At 41.1% G+C, this 18998-nt stretch overlaps 3 protein-coding genes across 7 annotated transcripts in view; 1 reads left to right on the top strand and 2 right to left on the bottom strand.

Annotated features, from left to right (window-relative positions):
- Meltrin (meltrin) overlaps positions 1 to 2886 on the bottom strand; it is a 30004-nt gene extending 27118 nt beyond the window's left edge. For all 3 annotated transcript variants that reach the window (XM_066731067.1, XM_066731068.1, XM_066731069.1), the window contains exon 1: positions 2651 to 2886. In XM_066731067.1, coding sequence (XP_066587164.1) covers positions 2651 to 2768 — 118 coding nt within the window. In that variant the 5' untranslated portion in view covers positions 2769 to 2886. The remainder of the gene's footprint in view (positions 1 to 2650) is intronic.
- A 644-nt stretch (positions 2887 to 3530) lies between these two features.
- LOC136776017 (cilia- and flagella-associated protein 206) lies at positions 3531 to 6654 on the top strand. Of its 2 annotated transcripts, XM_066731333.1 has the most exons (14): positions 3531 to 3670; positions 3735 to 3897; positions 3962 to 4142; positions 4229 to 4398; positions 4476 to 4603; positions 4649 to 4731; positions 4905 to 5034; positions 5161 to 5268; positions 5327 to 5429; positions 5507 to 5574; positions 5656 to 5804; positions 5891 to 5989; positions 6054 to 6189; positions 6258 to 6654. In XM_066731333.1, exons 1-14 carry the CDS (start codon positions 3578 to 3580, stop codon positions 6483 to 6485), a joined length of 1839 nt encoding a protein of 612 aa, XP_066587430.1. In that variant the 5' UTR covers positions 3531 to 3577; the 3' UTR covers positions 6486 to 6654. The 2 variants fall into 2 exon arrangements, with proteins under 2 accessions (XP_066587430.1, XP_066587429.1); XM_066731332.1 differs by having other exon boundaries at positions 4476 to 4731.
- Non2 (upstream activation factor subunit spp27 homolog Non2) overlaps positions 6651 to 18998 on the bottom strand; it is a 94454-nt gene continuing 82106 nt past the window's right edge. Inside the window, exons 2-6 of one of the 2 annotated variants that reach the window (XM_066731334.1) lie at positions 10478 to 10644; positions 9054 to 9144; positions 8509 to 8801; positions 8168 to 8415; positions 6651 to 8070 (exon numbers count right to left, since the gene is read on the bottom strand). In XM_066731334.1, coding sequence (XP_066587431.1) covers positions 7954 to 8070; positions 8168 to 8415; positions 8509 to 8801; positions 9054 to 9144; positions 10478 to 10644 — 916 coding nt within the window. In that variant the 3' untranslated portion in view covers positions 6651 to 7953. Of the gene's footprint in view, positions 8071 to 8167; positions 8416 to 8508; positions 8802 to 9053; positions 9145 to 9381; positions 9514 to 10477; positions 10645 to 18998 lie in introns of those variants that run through there. The other variant, XM_066731335.1, reaches the window with a different exon arrangement.

The following is an 18998-nucleotide window of genomic DNA, read 5'->3' as shown; positions in this document are numbered from 1 at the left end:
GTTAATGGATCATTAATAGTTTTTCAATCACCCGTTAGTATTTATTAAAGGAGTGGCACAATTGTCTCCAAGAGGAACCATAGAACAGTTATGTATCTCGAAGTAAATTTTATTTAATGGTAGAATATATGAAATAAGCTCGTTAGAAAGAGGTTTAACTCAAATTTATGTATTTCTGAGCTGTGTCGTTATTATTGCAGTCGGTGAACGATACAGCGTCCGCTACACTTGTTAAAAAGCGCCAGAGAGCGTAGATTCCAGTATAGACGGCTATCTCCGTAAATATTATAGTTATAAAGAAATTTCATATAACCTTTCCCAATGGAAATGGTACAAGGTTTTAAAAAGGTCCTATGGAAAATTCGACCATCTCTCATGGCTACGGAGATACGCGTCTTATTACCCCATCCATGCACCGAGTCGCTTTAAATCGTCCAGAACTTCTCTCATCCGCAGGAAACGAATGACGTGGAGACTCGATCGCTCTTTGCCACGGAAACGAGAATTCTTAATGAACTGACTCACCGTTCTCATGATTCTTCTTCTTCAAAGCCACGACTCTGTGGCTGCGGAAATTGGCGCGAAACTTTATTTAATATTAGGAGCAGAGTTGCGACGTCGTGGGAATTTCGTCCAACCTCTATAAATCCCATCAGGTGCTCGCCTCTGCACCGAGAACTAGCGAGTAGAAATTGCGTAGTTTGTTATCAGCGATAAAGAACAAGGTGGCTGTATATTTCTCTCTTTTTTTTTTCATTTAGTTTTTTTAGATCGAGGAGACTGGAACTCTCCGAGACTGAAAAGACTATCGTTTCCGGTTCTTCGGGTCCCGGAAACGAACGACGAGTCTCGATGGCTCTTGGGACGGAAAAGAGAATATAATTCTTAATCAACCGAGACTCGTCATTCTCGTCAGAATTTTTTCTCCCCAACAACGTGGCAAATCTGTGGAAATTGGCGCGAAACTTTGTAATTAATATTCAAACATGTAAAGAGCTTGTTGAAAGGTCTTAACGTAGTTGAGAGTTAACCAAGGAAATTGCGTGGTTTGTTATCAGAGATAAAAAAAAAGAGGTGGTTATACGAGTTTTGTAGTTGCAGCGGAAATGGATCCTATCCAGTACGCAGACGTTATTAATCTGAACTGCATCCTTTCCGGTTCCTTCCTCTCCGGAAACCAATGACGAGGCTCGATCGCTTTCGCGAAACGAGAATCTTCAATCAACTGACTCACCGTTCTCGTGATTTTTTCCTCTCCAAAGTCACACAACTCTGTGGTGGCTGTGGAGATTGTCACGAATGAGATGAGTCATAAAAACTCGTTGCTTTGTTTACCGGATGCGATCGTTCCTTTATCCTTGGTGACGAGGATATTTCTGACCGGAAGTGTGCATCTTTGTCAGTGGAAAGCTTTCAAGGATGGAAAGAGCTGGATTAGGTTTTTGAAATTTGGCGCGCAAAATGGCCGGAGTGAGTGTGGTTACCGTTATACGAAATCTCGGTTGAATAACGTTTTAAGAAGTAGCGTTTGAGAAGCGAAGGCACTCTCAAGGATGTTTAGCTAGCACACGTTCACGGCTCGTTGATCGTTCCAAGAAGGCTGGAGAGAAGAATGAGTCGGTTGCAAGACTACGTCTACCAACGATATTTATTAATTATAACTCGGTCGTATTAGCGTTCTTTTGTACTACTCTATTCAGTTCTAACGCTATTGAATTTTTAACAGGTGTACTGTAATTGGTTAACAGAGTATTTCGCAAGTTGCACAGAGCTCAACGGTATAGACAATTACGTAGACAAATCTGTTTTTTGCTTCTACTGAAATGATCTATAAAATAAACGAGAAATATATTTTAATCGCACTTCCACTACCATTTGTATTCTACCGAGCTATTAGCGCGCATTCATCGATAATGGAAAGATAAATATTCATCGAACGCGCGAGCGCGCGAGACACGACTATAATAAGAGTGGAGAATTTCTTAACAAAATTGCATTAAACATTTATTTAATGGTCCTCGCGGCCAAGTCCAATATCAACGCTCCGTGTCCGTAGAATCCTAGCGCGTCAGGAACCAACCAACAATGACCGTAAATTCTCTGACGCTCTTTGTGTTCCAATTTCCATTCTTTTATTGTGTATAGAATGAATATTGATAGTCAGAATTTCCATGAAAATTGCCAAAGAGACATTTATGAAATTGTAGAAAGCTCCACGGTAGGAAAATTATGCAAATATTGCTCGCGGCTGTCCAACTTAATCATCCAGAAAATTTCTTCACGTAGTATATCTTTGGTTTGTATACGTGCATACTCGGTATAAAAGCAGATTTAACGAATATATACGCTACGTGCATGAGCGTAAATAACGCGACGCACAGCTGATCTATGTTTATCGGTAAAACAATTTCAACTTCTACATTTTGTCGTGTCGTGCTTATTCGCAATTCTTATTACAATGTAGAAATCGACAGTGTTGCCTTTTTAAATGAGCCGGAACTCTTTTTAATTTGGACAGAGTCTGCTCGCCTTGCGAGAAAGTTAAATTTTAAATGCGGCGTTTTTTACGAGGTCGCGGGCAATAAAAACGAGCGGGCAACTCAGCTGTGAGGGGGGCTCTTTGTCGAAGAAATGAGTTGGAATGACTCACCTTGACTGGTAAATGCGGTGGTAACGAAGGCGAGAAGCACCAAAAGCACCAATTTCCATTGTAATATCGCACTTGTGTCGACCCACCGGATATTCGAGCACCAAATATCTCCCGCCATTTTCCACTCGGTGGGAATTTGCAGGGAAATTTCACGCGAATGTCATGACAGCCAAGTTTTCCCCCGTTTTTCGCGTTTCTTCACACACACACCGCACTGATCCGACCAGCCGACTTGACTGTTTCCAGCAGACTGTTGCGATATCCCTGAAGTTGGCCCACTCACCCCACCCCGCCTCGCTTAGCACCCCCCCCCCTTCCGCGAGCTCCCACGAGGCCACGCGAATGCGACTGCGCATCTGATTCAAAAAGGCTCCGAACAATATCCCCCCCCCCCCCCCCCATTAATACGCATTAGCACGCATTACCCTTTATATTTCTCTAATAAACAATACTTATCCCCAAGAAAAATATCTTTCTTTCATTTCGCGAAATGCGACGACTATAGCTTGATATTTCCTCGCGTTGCAACTCCGTGCAACCAGATGCTCATTCCACCTAGCGAGGTTAGCCGATGTTTGCCGATTTCGCGCGAACGGAAGCGCGCGATTTTTCATGACTTTCAAAGTAAGAAACAAAGAAGTCAAGTATACAATAGTTAAATCTGTTTCATTTATTCACCTTTATATCAATTTCTGTCAAAGTAAGAACCTCTCTTTTCATTCTGCAATATTTCTCATCGATTCGATATGTTTCTCGGCATTCTGGCACACTACAAATTTTTATTCTGTTCAACAGCGCCCTTCCAATTATATCCAGGTAATATTGATCAAACAATTACAGTCCGTATGCAATGTTTTCATCTTCGAAAATGAAAGGGATCGTTTAACGTAGCAGTCCTCTTACTCTCACTCTCCCAGTTTTGTAGTTATGGACAGTGCAAAGAAAAACTTGATAAAATCAATTATATACAAATGCAAAGAGGATCAGATTTCTGTAACGAATGATCTGGTAGCTTTTGTGGTAAGCCAGACATGAATAATTTAACATTTGTTTCATGGTTCTATGACCAGAATTGTTCCCTCAGTTTTCCCTCTACCAACTGAATCCGTCGTACCAAGCGAAGGACGATGATCAACACAACAAGAAAATTATCATAGCGATAATCGAAAAATTATCCGATGAGAAACGTCCGAGTTTGGTGGTGTTAAAAAGTCAACTCTACTTTACCAGACATTATATCGAGCGTGGTAAAGCAACGTGATAAATTATAATTTACCTACTCGAAGTAACCAATTATTAATCTTCTTGCAGAAGAGGTTATCAAGAACCACCGATTATGCTTCCATCAAAAGACTGGACCACTCGTCTCGGAGATTTGCGAGAAAGAAAGTATCGAAGGTGACAGGGATGCGGAAAGATTGTACCAAAAGATTTTGGTTGTCATAACCCTTTTGAGCGGACTCGGGAATCCTACGACTCCGTCGATACTTCGGTGAATACCTACGGAAAAAGAATAACGGGAAATTGTCAAACGAAATAATTATATCGTTCAAACAAAAAACTATTTCGCTTTTGCAGAGAGGTCTCGGTTGCTTTGCAGAGTATTTTCCAGCTCTCGGAAATACCATATTATACAGCCTTGTCCAAGCGCGAAAAAGAGGAGCAATTAATGGAGATGATGTGCATTGTTGCTGGAATAAGATTGTTCAATAAAGATTGTCGTCGCGATGGAGAAGGAATAGACGATTGTAAATAGAATTCTCTCTTTATCAGTGTTTGATTAAAACACTTCAGATTAAAGAAATAGAGATATTGTTGCTTGCAGTACCGAGTATCTTGAAGGAGGCCATTAATAGAACTCATAAAATCATAATTGAGTTACTGGAAGAAATCATGAAGAAAATATACAGATTCACCAGTGCTGTGGAGAACGCGATGAATTTACAAGAGTTTGCGAAAGAAGATGATAATGAATATAGGCGAAAAAAGGACTCGAAGCTTCCTGATAACATTAGCGATAAAGACGTGGATTGGGCGGTTGAAATGCTGACTGCTTGTCGTCAGCAAGAAATATACATAAGGTTTTTCAAGATTTATTATCTTTTTTTTGCTAAAAGACTATCAAAGTTTTATATTTTGAACTAAAATTTTATAAGAGCGTAGAGAATCGATTTTCTAGTCGAGCACGATTATGATTGTAGTTCTTGATTCAGATAAAACAGTTGCTCAATCGTTTCTTTGCTTTCCGCGACAGAAAGCTGTTAGCTGATGTAGAATGTTGCGATAATGAGATTAAGAAGCTTATGATGAGGCTCGAGGATCGTCTGGTGAAACTTCACGACACCCTTCGTTATAGAACCGCAGTGCCCACGACCCAAGTATATGTAAGATTAATTTTTAACTCTCGTTCGATCATTCTCATTGCGAAAGGCAAATCGTATCTCGAATGACAAAAAAAAGACAATAATAAAATCTGAAAGGGGTCGTTTTCTGTTCTCTTCTTTAATTAGCCGCAATTTGTTGACCTCGCTGATATATGGATGAGTCTGCAAGACGAGGTCATCGTCCTCAGTCACATCAATAGTTTTCTTTGGGAAATTTACAGCCTCGGCACTAAAGTAATTATAACATAATTTAAACACACAAGTAACATGAATAAAAGCGTAATTTGTTTAGGGAGTCAATGTGTACAACCAGACCCTGCTGAATGACATGATAAGGGACGCTGAGGTCTTGACCGATGCCCAGCGACTCGAACGATCCATGAACAATATGATATGTAATTCAATAATCATATTTTCTTATCTGCCACAGAGATTATTCGTGTATTCACGGTGTACATTTTGCATTTTGTAGCTTCTTGCGGAGAATGCACGCTGTTTTATCCAAGCACTCCGAAAGATTTTGAGAACATTAATCTGGAGGTACTACTATACATAATTGTATTTTGTTGCCTGGATATTTCATTCCCTATAATATAAGAGTTCATTCGTGAAAATTAACAGCTTTTAGGATTTTGCATTTGGAGTTTCGTCGCAGGGAATGGGGCTTTGATCCCGGGAAACCCGAATAATGGTATAGCCAAGTGGAAAGCAAAGTTTTATACGTTTAGCTCGGCCGAGGCTGCTGAAAAGTTTGGTCTGAACCCCGACAAGTAATTACTGCTACCTCGCATTTACGACAACCGCTCGACGACTGACTATCGAGCCAAATTTTAATTGATAAAAATAATGATTTCAGATATATCCATGAAGCTTTGGATCACATAAGAAATCACGTGGAGTATATTCATCTGTTTCAAATATACGAAGACATGGAAATAATTATGTTTAGCGAGCGGTAAGCGAATATTTTAATAATACAGGAATATATAAAAATACTGAAATTAGTTTGCAATCTTCAGACCAATGGAGGACGGACCAAATCCAAAAATTCGTCATAATCAGGAAGTACAGACGGATACGCACATTTTGCCACCAATAATTGATCAAAGTTATACTTGGAACGCTTGGGAGCTCAGGAGAAGAGCTTTGCAACTGGTAAAACGCACACATTTTTGTACATATTTTTCGTTTGGATTTATAAAAATCTAGATAAAATGTTGTAGGCAGCCATAAGCAAATGCGCAACGAGAAGCACTCAGACGATAAAATCCAACTTTCGGATTGGAGTTGAAGTGCAAGCATCGGAGATGAAAGACAGGGAGGTGCAAACCATGAGAGACAATTATGCAAATACGAAGAAACTGAAGACATACATTTATGGTCTGCGTGGCAGACGCGACGATTGTCAGCACGTAGTATCCTTTATCGAGGATGAATTTGAACATTTGTAAAAATGCTGGTCCTCGGATTTGTAAAGAATTAATGCGCACCTTATAGAAGTACCAACAATAAAACACCATTAAATATAAACAGAAGCGTAAAGCTAATTCTTTTGCGAGTGACGTGGAGAGAATGGTAAGGAAATGAAGACACGATGAAACGCAATTAGAAAAAAATGAAAGCAATACTTTGTTTCTTTTTAATGTTTTCAAATACAATAGTCACGGACAATTTTAAAAAACATAAATTGATATTACGACAATTTTATCACACCGTGTACATACGCGTTTATTCTTTGCTTATGTAATGCTTTCTTTATCATTGGGCTGTTCTCGATTTGTGGCTTTAATTGAGAGTTAGGCCAGCAGTTTAATTAATTTATATTCAAAATACACAGGACTCTTTGCCATGCGAGGAGCGGAAACAAAGATCAGTTCCGTGCCTCGACGATGCATCTTAATACCCCCTACTCTTCAATGTCGCACAGATTTCGGCATGCACGTACACCGTGACTTTAAATGTTTGCCTTGTACCTTTTCACTTTCCTTCTTTTTTCTATATCATTAACGACCACAATTTTTCATTAGATCTTAAGAGTTAGGTCAATCTTTACACCAAGAAAACCTACATTACGACGATAATTAGTAATTACACGATAATACAATTAAACTTTGCTTAGAATAATTTCAGCGTATTATGTAGCTATCATACAGAAGAGGTACAGGGTGTTTTGATGTTTTTTTTTTCTTTCGTTCTTTCTCTTTTTTTATTCTCTCGTCACAAGTCGGTCTTCTTCATTTCTATGTCATTGGTAATGCATTCCCGCTAATTTATCCTTGGTTCATTGATTTAGAGGCAAAACTCGACTTGCATTGGTTTTCCCAATTATTTTTATAAAAAAAAAAGAAGAAACTAGAAAAAATACTATTCCGTAATATAAAATACATCACAACATAAAAGATAATAAACACATTAAGGTTTGCTTGTTTGCGCGATAGAAATAAAAGTTTCTAAAAAATAACATTTAATTGAAAATTTATTGTTATTCGGTAAAATGTCCACTTGTTTAAAATAAAAAAATGTAGTTTCTTGTATCATTCTATAGTTGCAGGAACGGAAACCCGCATAATTTCTAATAAATATATGAAAATTGATTATATTTACTGATGTCGACACACCCCGTTAATGATTCTTTACACAACATTCTCGATTCGAGTAAAGAATTGCGCTGTCACTACTTAATTAATTCAAGTGTCATTGCATAATCCATAACATAAACTCAACTTATTGACTATTGGCCATCTTCACTGCTCCCCTATCCTTTTTTTGTGCTTTTCTATACAATTTTTCAGCTAAATGTTTTACAAGTTCGAGAAAGGTATGTCCATATACATGTTTTTGTATATGGCGATATTAATTGTGTAAGAGATGTTAAGATGACGGCACATCTTGGAATATGTTGTTAAAAGATTGTCTGATCTAATCTACGAAATGATTTTTGAGGTACTTCATCATACCGAAGGTTCTGAAGCGTTTTACGCCAACTACCTTCATGAGTTCATCGTCGCAAATGGCGTACTGTTTGTTTTTGGGATCCTAAAACACAAGGTAGAGAATTATGATAAAATTATATACATTTAAGTGACTTTATAAGCTATAAAAAAAAAAGTGCTCCTTATTTTTCTTTACTCACATAGAGGTTTCTTTCTTTGATAATGCTCCATATTTTCTTAACGACCTCATGTCGCGCCATTTGTTCAGCACCGACGATAGCTGCAAGCTCTGGAGACAACGTAAGGGGTCGTGTGTAACCACCACCACCGGCTTTTTTAGCAGTGCCGCCCTTCTTCGCTCCGCCTCCTGGGGCCTTCTTGTGTTTGCCCCAATCTTCATCACTGTCACTGTCACTACCCTTCTTTTTACCTTTCTTTCCAGGCTTATCTGTGAATTTGTTTAAGAAAATTTATTATTTTTCATACTTGGAATGTAGCAAAATTTAAAAAATTTTTAAAGTATATATCCAGATGTTCTTACTTTTCTTAGGAGTAGATTTCTGCTTCTTTGGGCTGTATTCTTCGTCACTAGCATCATCATCACTAGCACTCTCCTCATCATCGGAAGATCCCTTCTTACGCTTATTTGGAGTTTTCTTAGGAGGTCCACGTTTTGCAGGCTTCTTCTCTTCCTCCTCCTCCTCTTCTTCTGAAGCTTCTTCGTCTTCTTCTTCACCATCCTCAGACTCTTCACTGGCAGCTTTCTTCTTCTTCTTACCACTGTCTTGTTTGTCTTGCAGGCACTCCATGACTAAGTCATCTACTTCCTTCTTTCTGTTTGTACAAAATAGATACAGTTACGATTAGTTAGGCAAACTAAATAAAATAATCATATATCGGTACATTTTTCATGCTTTTTAAATGTTTGAGGAGGAACGAGGTGAAAATTTAGTCTGAATGGCAATTCCACACAGAGATCCTCAAATTGCTATTGGATGAAGTTTCATCGTCTATTGAAAATCTCCAATACACTGGAAAGAAACCATCCAAGAAAAATTTATCATTAAAAATAAAATGTGATCTTACCTTTCCGTTAGATCAATGTCCAGTTTCTGCTCGATTTGTTGTCTGACTTTCTTAGCAGACATTGTGGCGAGATCAGCATCCTTGAGGATTGCTGAAAGATAAAAATTGATAAATATCGTAGAGCTGGATTTAGCACTAGAAGATTAATACTGCATGAAATGAGTAAAGTAGGGTGAGCTTAAACAAGTAGGAAAAATCGTTTATAGTTGAGGATCAAGATTGCTTTCCAGATGGCCTGAAAATCGGCACAGTCAGACGCAATTAAACACACATTGTATGTCACATAAACTATAAATTTGTATTTGATTGTATCGATTTTCAAACTAACTGGAAAAAAACCCAAATAGGGTGGTAATTATGCTGCCCATGGCGGGAATCCGGTGAATACTAGGAGAGCGCGACCGATGCCGGGAAAGGGTTAAGATCTCTGAAAGTATAGGGAAACAAGCTTAGAGATTCGGTGAGTAGCGTCTTTTGGAATGAATGATTCTTCTGCCACGAGCGGAAGGCAACCGAACCACTTCTGAAAACATCGTAATAGCCGATAATAGCTGGTGCACGAGTGGATAAAGCGCGCAACCGTCGATTAAATGGGTAATTCTAGAGAGGTCTCGGTACTGGACTGTAAAAACAGAATCAAAATTGGACTCTCGGGGAAGAGGGAAAAACAGCGATAGGTCGATGAATGATGAGCTTGGTGTACTAAGAGGGAAATGTCGAGAAACCGGTAAATGCGTAAAAGAGAGGGTGACGAGTGTGACGCAGCTCCGACTCTCAATCTCTAAGGGAGAAAGCACGAGCGTGGAAAAGATAGAAGAGAGAAACGGGGTATACTGCGAAAAGCGAATAGATTCGATTATTTGTTGGCATCCGAGTAGCAGGAAGAAGGTAAAGCGAGTACAATGGCAGGCATGATGGTTAAAAAGGTCCCACTGGTGCTTCAGGGGAAAATTATAAAGCGAGCAATGAACGAGCACAGTGATATATATGTAGTATAGTAAGCAGTAGCTGTTTCTCGGTCTCGCGCGCCGCCAAGTCCAAGTTAGACGCGTCACACACTATGACAAGGACGCCCAGAATTCTTCCAATTTCTCATAAAACCGGTCGTAAAGCCAAAATGCATCAGGACGGGAAAAAATTTTGCAAAAAATTCTGGAACATATCGTACGAGACGATAATCGGATGAGATTGGTAGTTTTGGCTGGGCATAGGTGGAAATAGCTTAGAGTTGTAATGGCCGGCGTGCGTGGGGCACGCCACTTGGCCTGGCAAAACAGCTCTGATACGCCAAGAGCAAAGGGTCAGATTTCCTACGTAATCCCACGAAAAACCCCGGGGAAAATTTCTCCGATAAATTGAAATTAGATCGGTTTTTGGGTTTCCAACATATAGAGTTTGGTAATTAAAGAGATATTCTCACTTACCGGTGATCTCCTTGCGAAGTTCCTCTTTAGAGATATCGGCCATGGCGATGCTTCTTGTTGAACGTACTGCTACCAACTGAGCCGATGCCGGCTGTGATGTGAACTGCTTAGCGTCCGTTGCTACAGTCACTTTCAAAAGTGCTAAGCGCTCTTTCGCCGTTAACGATCTTCGAACGACAATAACTTGGTAAATCAGCAACAAAAACAAATACAATATACACAGAATCGTGTTAGTATTTTTAGCTCTACAAGTTTCTCATGACGCCCCTTGCTTAATTTTTCGATCTGAGCCACCTATCTGTCGAATTTTCTACAATTGCTGGGAAAACTTGCTGAATTGACTGTACGAGAGAAGCGGCCGTCGTGGTTGTCGGTGGCGTCCACGGTATACACCAGCGTCACTAGTCAGTTATCCCCGCCGATTCCAGAAAATTCATGTTTATTAATCCATAACTTTTTTCTTAGACCATTAAAATCAATATAATATACACCAAATCGGGTCAGTTTTTTATCCTCTACAAGTTTCTCATGACGCCCCAGGGCCAATAATGCGATTTAAAGCATCGATTTTTCGTCTTTCTGGCAAAGTGAGTCAGCGTCCGTATTTGCTGAGAGGCTAGTTGTCAGTAGTTGTATCAGTAACAGCAGCAGCAGGCAGGCAGGGCAGGCAAGGCAAGCAGGCAGGCAAGAAGGCAGAAGTGCAGAAGGCGATCATTCGGACCTTTCTTTCTCTCTCACCCTCACCCTCTCTCTCTCTCTCTCTCTCTCTCTCGTTCTTTTGCGTATATCACTCGACAGGCGGCTCGGTTTAGCTCTAATATACCTATATATGTATAGTACACCAATATATCCGCATAGCGTGTAGTAGTATTCCAAGCAGTGCACCGTGTTTGCAAATGGTCGAAAAACAAAGCATTTATTTTGTCAGATTTTCCATACCGCTATCATCGATTGGAGTGATCTCAATAATGGGTGCAATTTATAATATAATTTGCACGCTTAAAAATACCTGGTAACCTGTATAACGATGTAAAGTGTATATAGGACTCCTTTTTTCTTTCTCTTTGCAATGCTTCATTATAAGCAACGATTGTTCGTAGCAGCCACTTGCTTTCTTTATTGTGTTAATGGTACAGTTGTCCTCAATAAATTTGTCAATGCACACAAATGTGATAAATCTTATTCCATCCTCCTCTTGCTTATACTATAATAAACGTTTGAATAATCTGTACATGGAATACATTATTTTTCATCTTCATGATTAAATATCGCAAGAATTAACTCGAATTGGAATTGCCAATAATAAAACCTGATAATCATTGTTATTACGAATGAAAAACATCCAACATATTGGAACGCGATACTTTTAGGTTTGGCTGTACTGCATCTGGCAGTTTCGTTTGCAAATAGAATTTCACCATTAGTGTTCATGTAAATTTGTCCCAAGAATCTTTGTAAAATCATTTATATATTTTTGCAAGGCCGTTTATATATTAATGTTTTTTTATAATGCGATTGATAATATTTATATCTATTTTCCCATTGGCTGTTGGAAATATCTACCGCCGCCACGGCAGTTTGAACGTTTCAATATGGCGGACATAGTTTGAACGCATGCAACTCAACTTTGTAGCAAGTACATGGAAATGAAAATTGTTGTATTTATTATAAATATAATTTTCCTTAAACTGACAAAAAAATGTTTACCTAACAAAAGCCGTTTTTCGATAATCTGTACAAACTGAAATTCATGACTATTCGCATCTTAAAATTAATCTAAATATAATGGATTCCCTCTCAATTTACCTCGTTTCCTGTGCCAACTAACAGATTTTATTCACACTTGGCTTTGCGCTTGTTTTGCATACAAAATACTCAGACATTTACTAATCTAAAATGCTTTCGTATATATTGCAAGGAATAATTATCAATCAGATTACCTTCTACTCTATCATGGTGAAAAAATGCTGAAGGGCAGAGAGTATGGAAATATGGTAAATGTTTTGATTCAGAAATATTGATATTTTCGGTCTGGCAAATAGCGCCATCTGAGTAACCAGTATTCGTATCATACTGACATACATAGTACGGTATTGTTAACTTCTGCCGCTAGATGTCGGCTAAACCAAGTTTGTCGCGCGCGTGCGTGTTTCTGCGCTGGTATATGAAAGGCAAACGGTAAGAAAAGTTAGATCCCTGTATTACCGACCGATTAACGAACGCATCGCAGAGTTTCACCGTTTCAACCTAAAGCCGTAAGATGTCAGCATTATGGCTTTCTGTTTGAATTTTTGCGGCGATTTCACGTTTCAGAAGTTGGGACGCGAACTTATAGTTCTGGTATTATTATTGCTATTTGGTTGCACCATGACCTCCTTTTACATGGCTAACATGCTATCCTACTATCCGACTATGAAAACATCGACCCGAAAACTCGCGTTAATAGCATATTCGTGAGAGACGCGTTTAAATTTGCGAGAGACATTTATGGAATTACTTAAGAAATTGATGACGATTATCGAGACTCGTCATAGAAATCCTCGTTCGAGCGTTCACGCTGTTATTACGAATGCAATTGTTGAAATACCAAATAACCATGAGAAAAATGGTTAAGACTATATCGATTGGTACATCTGCATGGTCCGCGTTAACGAATTTCCTCGATCACTCTGGCGGATGATTCTTGGATAGGATGACGTGTAACGCGTTATTGTTCTAATATCTGGCATACGTAAACCGGAGTTGGAAATGTGTATGTTACGTGTAGGACACGTTTCAATGACCATGTGTGTACGTTGCTTCTGAATTTCGAGCGTGCAGAAACGTGTGCGCTTACACGTGTGTATACGGGATGTATAATACATATACACACAGCGTACGTATACATACAGGAAGGGAATAGACACACAAGCGCACCTGTCTGCCCCTCGTCACGTGTACGTGTCAAAATCAATATTTGGCGTCACTGGGTTATGATAACGTTACATCCACCACGAGTATAGTATATGCGTGCAGTTCCTATTCCCTCCACTAACTACACAAAATACCAGCTTTGCCTTATTGCCATTGTCAAGCGTTCGTTCGCTCCTTTCTCTATTTCTGCTCAATGCCGATATAATGTACTATCGCAACGGCCAAAAGATTTATTCCATTCGAACAAATCGATGCTCCATCGATATTCTTTGCATCTCTTCGTCTATTCCTCGCCGACGTACCGTAATCCTGATATACTTTAATTTCAAGCTTTTCAGACATCTTCCGAGCGTAGATTCGCTTTTTCTGAAAGATTCGATGGGCGAATGTGAAATTGGCCAAAGTTTACAAGAGGAATCGCGTGCGCGCGTATTGATCCGTGTATAGTTCTGTGTTCTGGTTAGTATCGGAATCGAATGGGAGAGGAAAAGATCGCGCGCAGGAAGCTGCACATTCAACAGGCGGGGCAAAAATTGAACAAACGACCAAATCAACGCCGCTTCTCCTCGCTTCTTCCCGTTCCTATAAATTTTCAACCAAGAGGAAGACCTTTTCCGCCATAACACATGGCTGCTCGAAGAAACATCATTTTTGTCCACGAGCCTTTGGAGAGGGGGAAATATCCCCCCTCCCCTCTCACCATATTACCACTTTCCAAGAGAGTTCAATAAAAATCTACTGACCGATTTTCGTTCGAGGAAACGCGTTTTAGGCAAGCTTCCCATAGTTACAAGTCAACGAATTTTTGCAAGTTGAAGTTATCTGTCAATATGTAAAGCCGAGCTAACTCCTCTGTGTTTGGTTCTACTTTCAAAAATCAACATCTATATACTCACCGTAAAGTTACACATAAATACGTTTTGTGGCAAGAGAAATGTTTGAAAAAGGATTCCATCGAGTGTTATGACACAGTGCAGTAGTATATATATATATATATATATAGAGTAAAGGAGAAAAGATGGAAAGAAAAGAATAGAGTGTTTACCGCAATTTCCTAATTAATTTGCCGGATCAAAGATTTTAAGAGCATCGGGAGGGACTGGCGAGTGTCAAAGGTTCGTTTGACAATTTTTGTCGCATTGCCACGTTTATAACGGAGGCTGGCTGTTATCGTCTTTAATTAATCTGCTCGTTAGAAATTTCTTCTTCGAGGAAGGCTTCTCCAGCGGAGATCACGACCCTTTCCCCCTTCGCCTCTCCCCCCTCCCCTCCTCTACTTCTTCGTCTTCATTCACCCCTCCCCCACCACCTTCTTCCTTACTACCATACAGTAACAGTCGTATCTCTCTCTCTCTCTCTCTCCATATACATATACATATACTCTATCTATCTATATATTCTCGCACTCCAACAATTTTCCACGCATGGCCTGCCACGTTTTTTCGTGTCGTCCACGCCCGTTTTCCGGCGTGCGATTCGCTCGACGACGCGCTTTTCCCGCGTGAGAATACGCATCCGCACCAACACAAGTGAGGCCGGTCAAGGAAACCGCAGCACAAACACCCTTAACTCCCTGCAGCAACATTACAATCACGCGTGTATCGATTAAAAATCACCGCACGGTTTTCCTTCCGACTCAATTATCATAAATATCAGCGCGCAGTGTATATACAGTGCAGTCGATCGACCAAGTTAATTTGGACGGTGCTTCTATTACGAATCATTGTGGCCTGTCGGAATCAGAGAAATTTAACTTAAAACTGTTACACTGACAATAATGTTTATTTATTTTTAATAACAACGACGATGCTTCATTTGTCGAAGGGTTAATGAATTATTAAACAAATCATGAATAATTATTTCCAATTTAATTCCGACGAGCCGTCTCTTTCCCACCGATCGTCCAGTGCGATAAGAGCGCGTCACGCTGTCCGCAAGTCAGTTTCATCATCGAGCGCGTCGAGTTAATTTATCCGCTCTCCTGTATCGAGGGAGTGTAGCGTAGGTAAACGTTTGGCGAGAGAATCTGGGGAGTAGAGGAGGGTGGGGGGGGGGGGGGGGGGGAGTATCGTTTTAAACCGTTTTGCTCGATTGCCGAATTATGGAAATGTCGAATATCTCACTTTTACGAATTTTTTTAATACTATTCGCACGTATGCTGTACCGATGAAATTGCTGAATGGACAAAGTTACGGTATAACGTAAGTATATATACACGTATTACATTTATATCATATATATATATATATATATATAGAAATCCAGCGCGTCTTGTACATATATAGTATTGCAACAGATGCCTGTTGCTACGCGCGGGCGCCGAGTTTTCGAGTCTCGCCTTGCAAGTTCGGGAGAGGGGAGTACGTAGTCCCTTTCGGTGGGCGCTCCCTCGGGAGATTTTCAACCCTGCTTACACCGGGGATCGGACGTTGACCCTTCCAGCTCGTAAATAGGGGAGAGACGTCCTCGCCAAAACGCGCCGCGCCGTCTTTTCTTTCCATGTCGAAAACACAAGAAAACCGCTTTTTTTCGCACTTTCGCAGTCTGCGTGGGCGGAGAGACGGATTTGAAAAAAATTGAAACGGTGGCGGACATATAGCACGGGGGGAGAGTCTCCTTGACCCGTTATATAGGCCGTAGTCCGCACCTGTAATGTCCTGGGGCGAGAAAAGAGTGCGTGGAGAAGGTCCTTTTAGCGCAATTAAGGAGCTGGTGGGGGGGGGGGAGGGGTGGATCGATCGAGTCTTGCGTACACTATATATATATAACATACACCTAATATATATACGTAGATACGTAGACGCACTCGAGTAAAAGCACGCACACGTACTCGAGGGGGAGCGCGAGACGGGGAATTAAGGGCGCGCAGCGTGGCGTGGCGTGGCGAAGCGTAGCGCGGCGCGGCGCGGCGCGGTGGTAGCGGTTCGGTTTTGCTTGGCCCGAACCTACCCTAAATCGAAGAAGCATGGGACACACCCTGGAAGAAAATGGTAGGGGTGAGCCGGTCCTCCCTCCACCTCCGATATCTTATTTCAGTTCCTCGCCCCTTTGTCAGCCCTCCCGACACGCCAATGAGGACCACCCCGCTCGGCAGGGCAGGTGTGCTACAATGGAAGACGCGCGCTGGATATAACGCGGAGAAGGAGAGTAACAATATCAGGTTTTAACTGTGGCACCAAGAGAGAAAGCGCCTGGCTTTCCGAGAGGGGAAGAGTGGCGTGCACCAAGAGGGACGAAGAGGGCTGCGGGAGGGCCAGAGAGGAAACCAACGAGTATTCGAAGAAAGAGGAGGAGAGCCCACGCGGGAGGGAACGAGATGGAATAAAATCAAGTGGGGAGGGAAGAGGGGCTAAGAGGGTGGAAGAAAGAAAGAAAGAGAGAGGGAGGCTAGAGAGGAACCGAGCGAGACACTGAGAGGCAACGCCCATTTTTTGATAAGCTAGTTACCCGCCGCGAGGGTGGTAGCGCAAGGCAGCTTGGCGGTGGGGTGGCTGGGGGTGTCGAGTTCTACGGAGATCAATAACTGCATAAAAATAAAGTGAGGCTCTGGCCCGCTACCTTTAACCCACCAGCTCTCCTCATCCTCCTCCCACTCCTCCTCCACCATTACCTTTTCCTACACCCCAACCCTCTAGCGACCACCCTACTCCCCCCCCCTCTCTCCCCATCTCTCTCTCTCTCTCTCTCGCTTTCTCTTCTATTTTATCGCGCGCCCCACCAAAGCAGCCTTTCCACTGGCCTGTCACCTCCCGCACCCTCCCCCTCCCCCCTCCCCAAACCTCCGATGAAGATCCGGAGCTTATATTGCCTGTATTTTCTTAAGGGATGATTTCTTAGGAAATATCCTCCTTGCCAATGCTCCGCCAAATGGCTCATCAATCTTTCTCTCCTATATCGTTTTCGTATATATATATATGTACTCGATATTGCCAATTAATTAATCATTGCACAATGTCGGCTCCCCTTCACACTCCCCCTTGATATCACTGCGCCGAAAATTCACGTAAATTCTATACGAAAAATTCTTTCGCCACCCAAAAACAGAGGGAGAGTTGGAAAATTAGCAGTTTCGATGTACGAGGATCCCTCCTATGCGTGTTTAATTAATTTAACGTAATTGTTTAATCGAGCTTGTTGCGTTTGTCGACCGAGATTCGATCTAATTGCAGCGTTGCTGGCATGGCACGGAGTTTATTCCGTTAAAGCGCGCGTTTAAGCGCGTTACTCTTCCCGGGGCCGTACCTGCAGGCTCCAATTTTCAATTTTAGTTCAAGCCAGAGTCCACTCTCTCTCTCTCTGAATGCACCTAATGCTAAAGAAAACCTCGGCGTGACAAAAATTATGCACTCTTTTATGGTCGTGTATATATATACATGTATATATACGTATATTAGAAGGAGCAAAAGGAGTGGTGAGAAGGAAATGCTATATATGTAAATAACGCGCAAGCGTGTTTGTGTCTGTCTGTGAGTAGAAAAGGCAGAGAGGAGGTGGCCTGTTTAGCGAGCAACAAGTTCTCCCAGGATCCTAGCAAATAGGAGAGAAGGAGGATGGGAGTCATAGGTGCTGAAGGAAGAAGAAGAAAGAAAGAGTACTTGTGTTAAAGTGGACGCAGAACTAGCCGTATTATTGTAGCGACAGTCGCGTGATTTTATAATGGATCTTAGAAACACAGTAGAGTAGACATTTTGCATTTTTTGCTGCTGCTGCTATATAGCTAATCAGCTACATTTTACGTAAACCCGAGGATTGATCACTGTTGAATTATTATCCGTATTTTATCAATTGGTCGGTATCAATGCGAAAATTTATACTTTTTCTACTCCAAAGCTTCCATAAAATTCTCACGCTACTATATGTACGTATGAAAAAAATCTCTCCCTTACCCCTACATTTGAAGGATTCGATAATTAATCGTACACGTTCCTTCGATTCAAAGATCGCAAATAATTAAGAGGATGAATTTTTTACTACCCACTCGATGCAAATTTAAACGTCTACGTGGGAGCAACATATATTGGCTCTGCGACTGACGTGAACTATACTATAAAAAATGAGATTTCCTTCGGAAGATCCGGTTTAATTCTAAACCGTCACTAGATATACCCATCAGCGATTGGTCGAGTCTCGTGGAGTATCTAAATATCGTCATGCAGAGCGTCGAGAGTGAGACGAAGCGAGAAAATTGATTTCTATAGAGATAGAGTGTATATATATATATAAGAATAGAAAAAGATGTTTGATAATGGCGAGAGAAATTTGTAAGTAGCGTAGTTCTCTCGGAATGAGTGGTCGTGCGTCTAAAAATAAGGGGCTGAGAAGAGGGGTGTCTCGCCACTTTTACCCCAGCGTGTGTACGCGTTCCTCGTACATAAATCACGTAGCAGGGGTAGGTCAGTACGGGCTATCCTCGGAGGGCTTCAAAACTTTCAAAGTCTCGAGACACGCAAATTTAGGGTGGGTCTTTCCCATCCAGCCTGTGCACGAACGGGAAATTACAAGCTCCGGCTATGCGAACGAGTTATTTTTCCACGAAAACTCTGGTTTTCGCGAAAAGGGAGGTGAATTAGTCGGAATGAGTGTTGCACGATTATCGGAAGGCGGTTTT

Source organism: Prorops nasuta, unplaced genomic scaffold, assembly GCF_024137725.1.
Source record: "Prorops nasuta isolate Cenicafe-Biocafe unplaced genomic scaffold, Cenicafe_Pnas_1.2 PNAS00008, whole genome shotgun sequence".
NCBI classification, from domain to species: Eukaryota; Metazoa; Arthropoda; class Insecta; order Hymenoptera; family Bethylidae; genus Prorops; species Prorops nasuta.
Note: the sequence above shows the minus strand (reverse complement) of the source record. Positions and strands in the feature narration are given on the sequence as shown.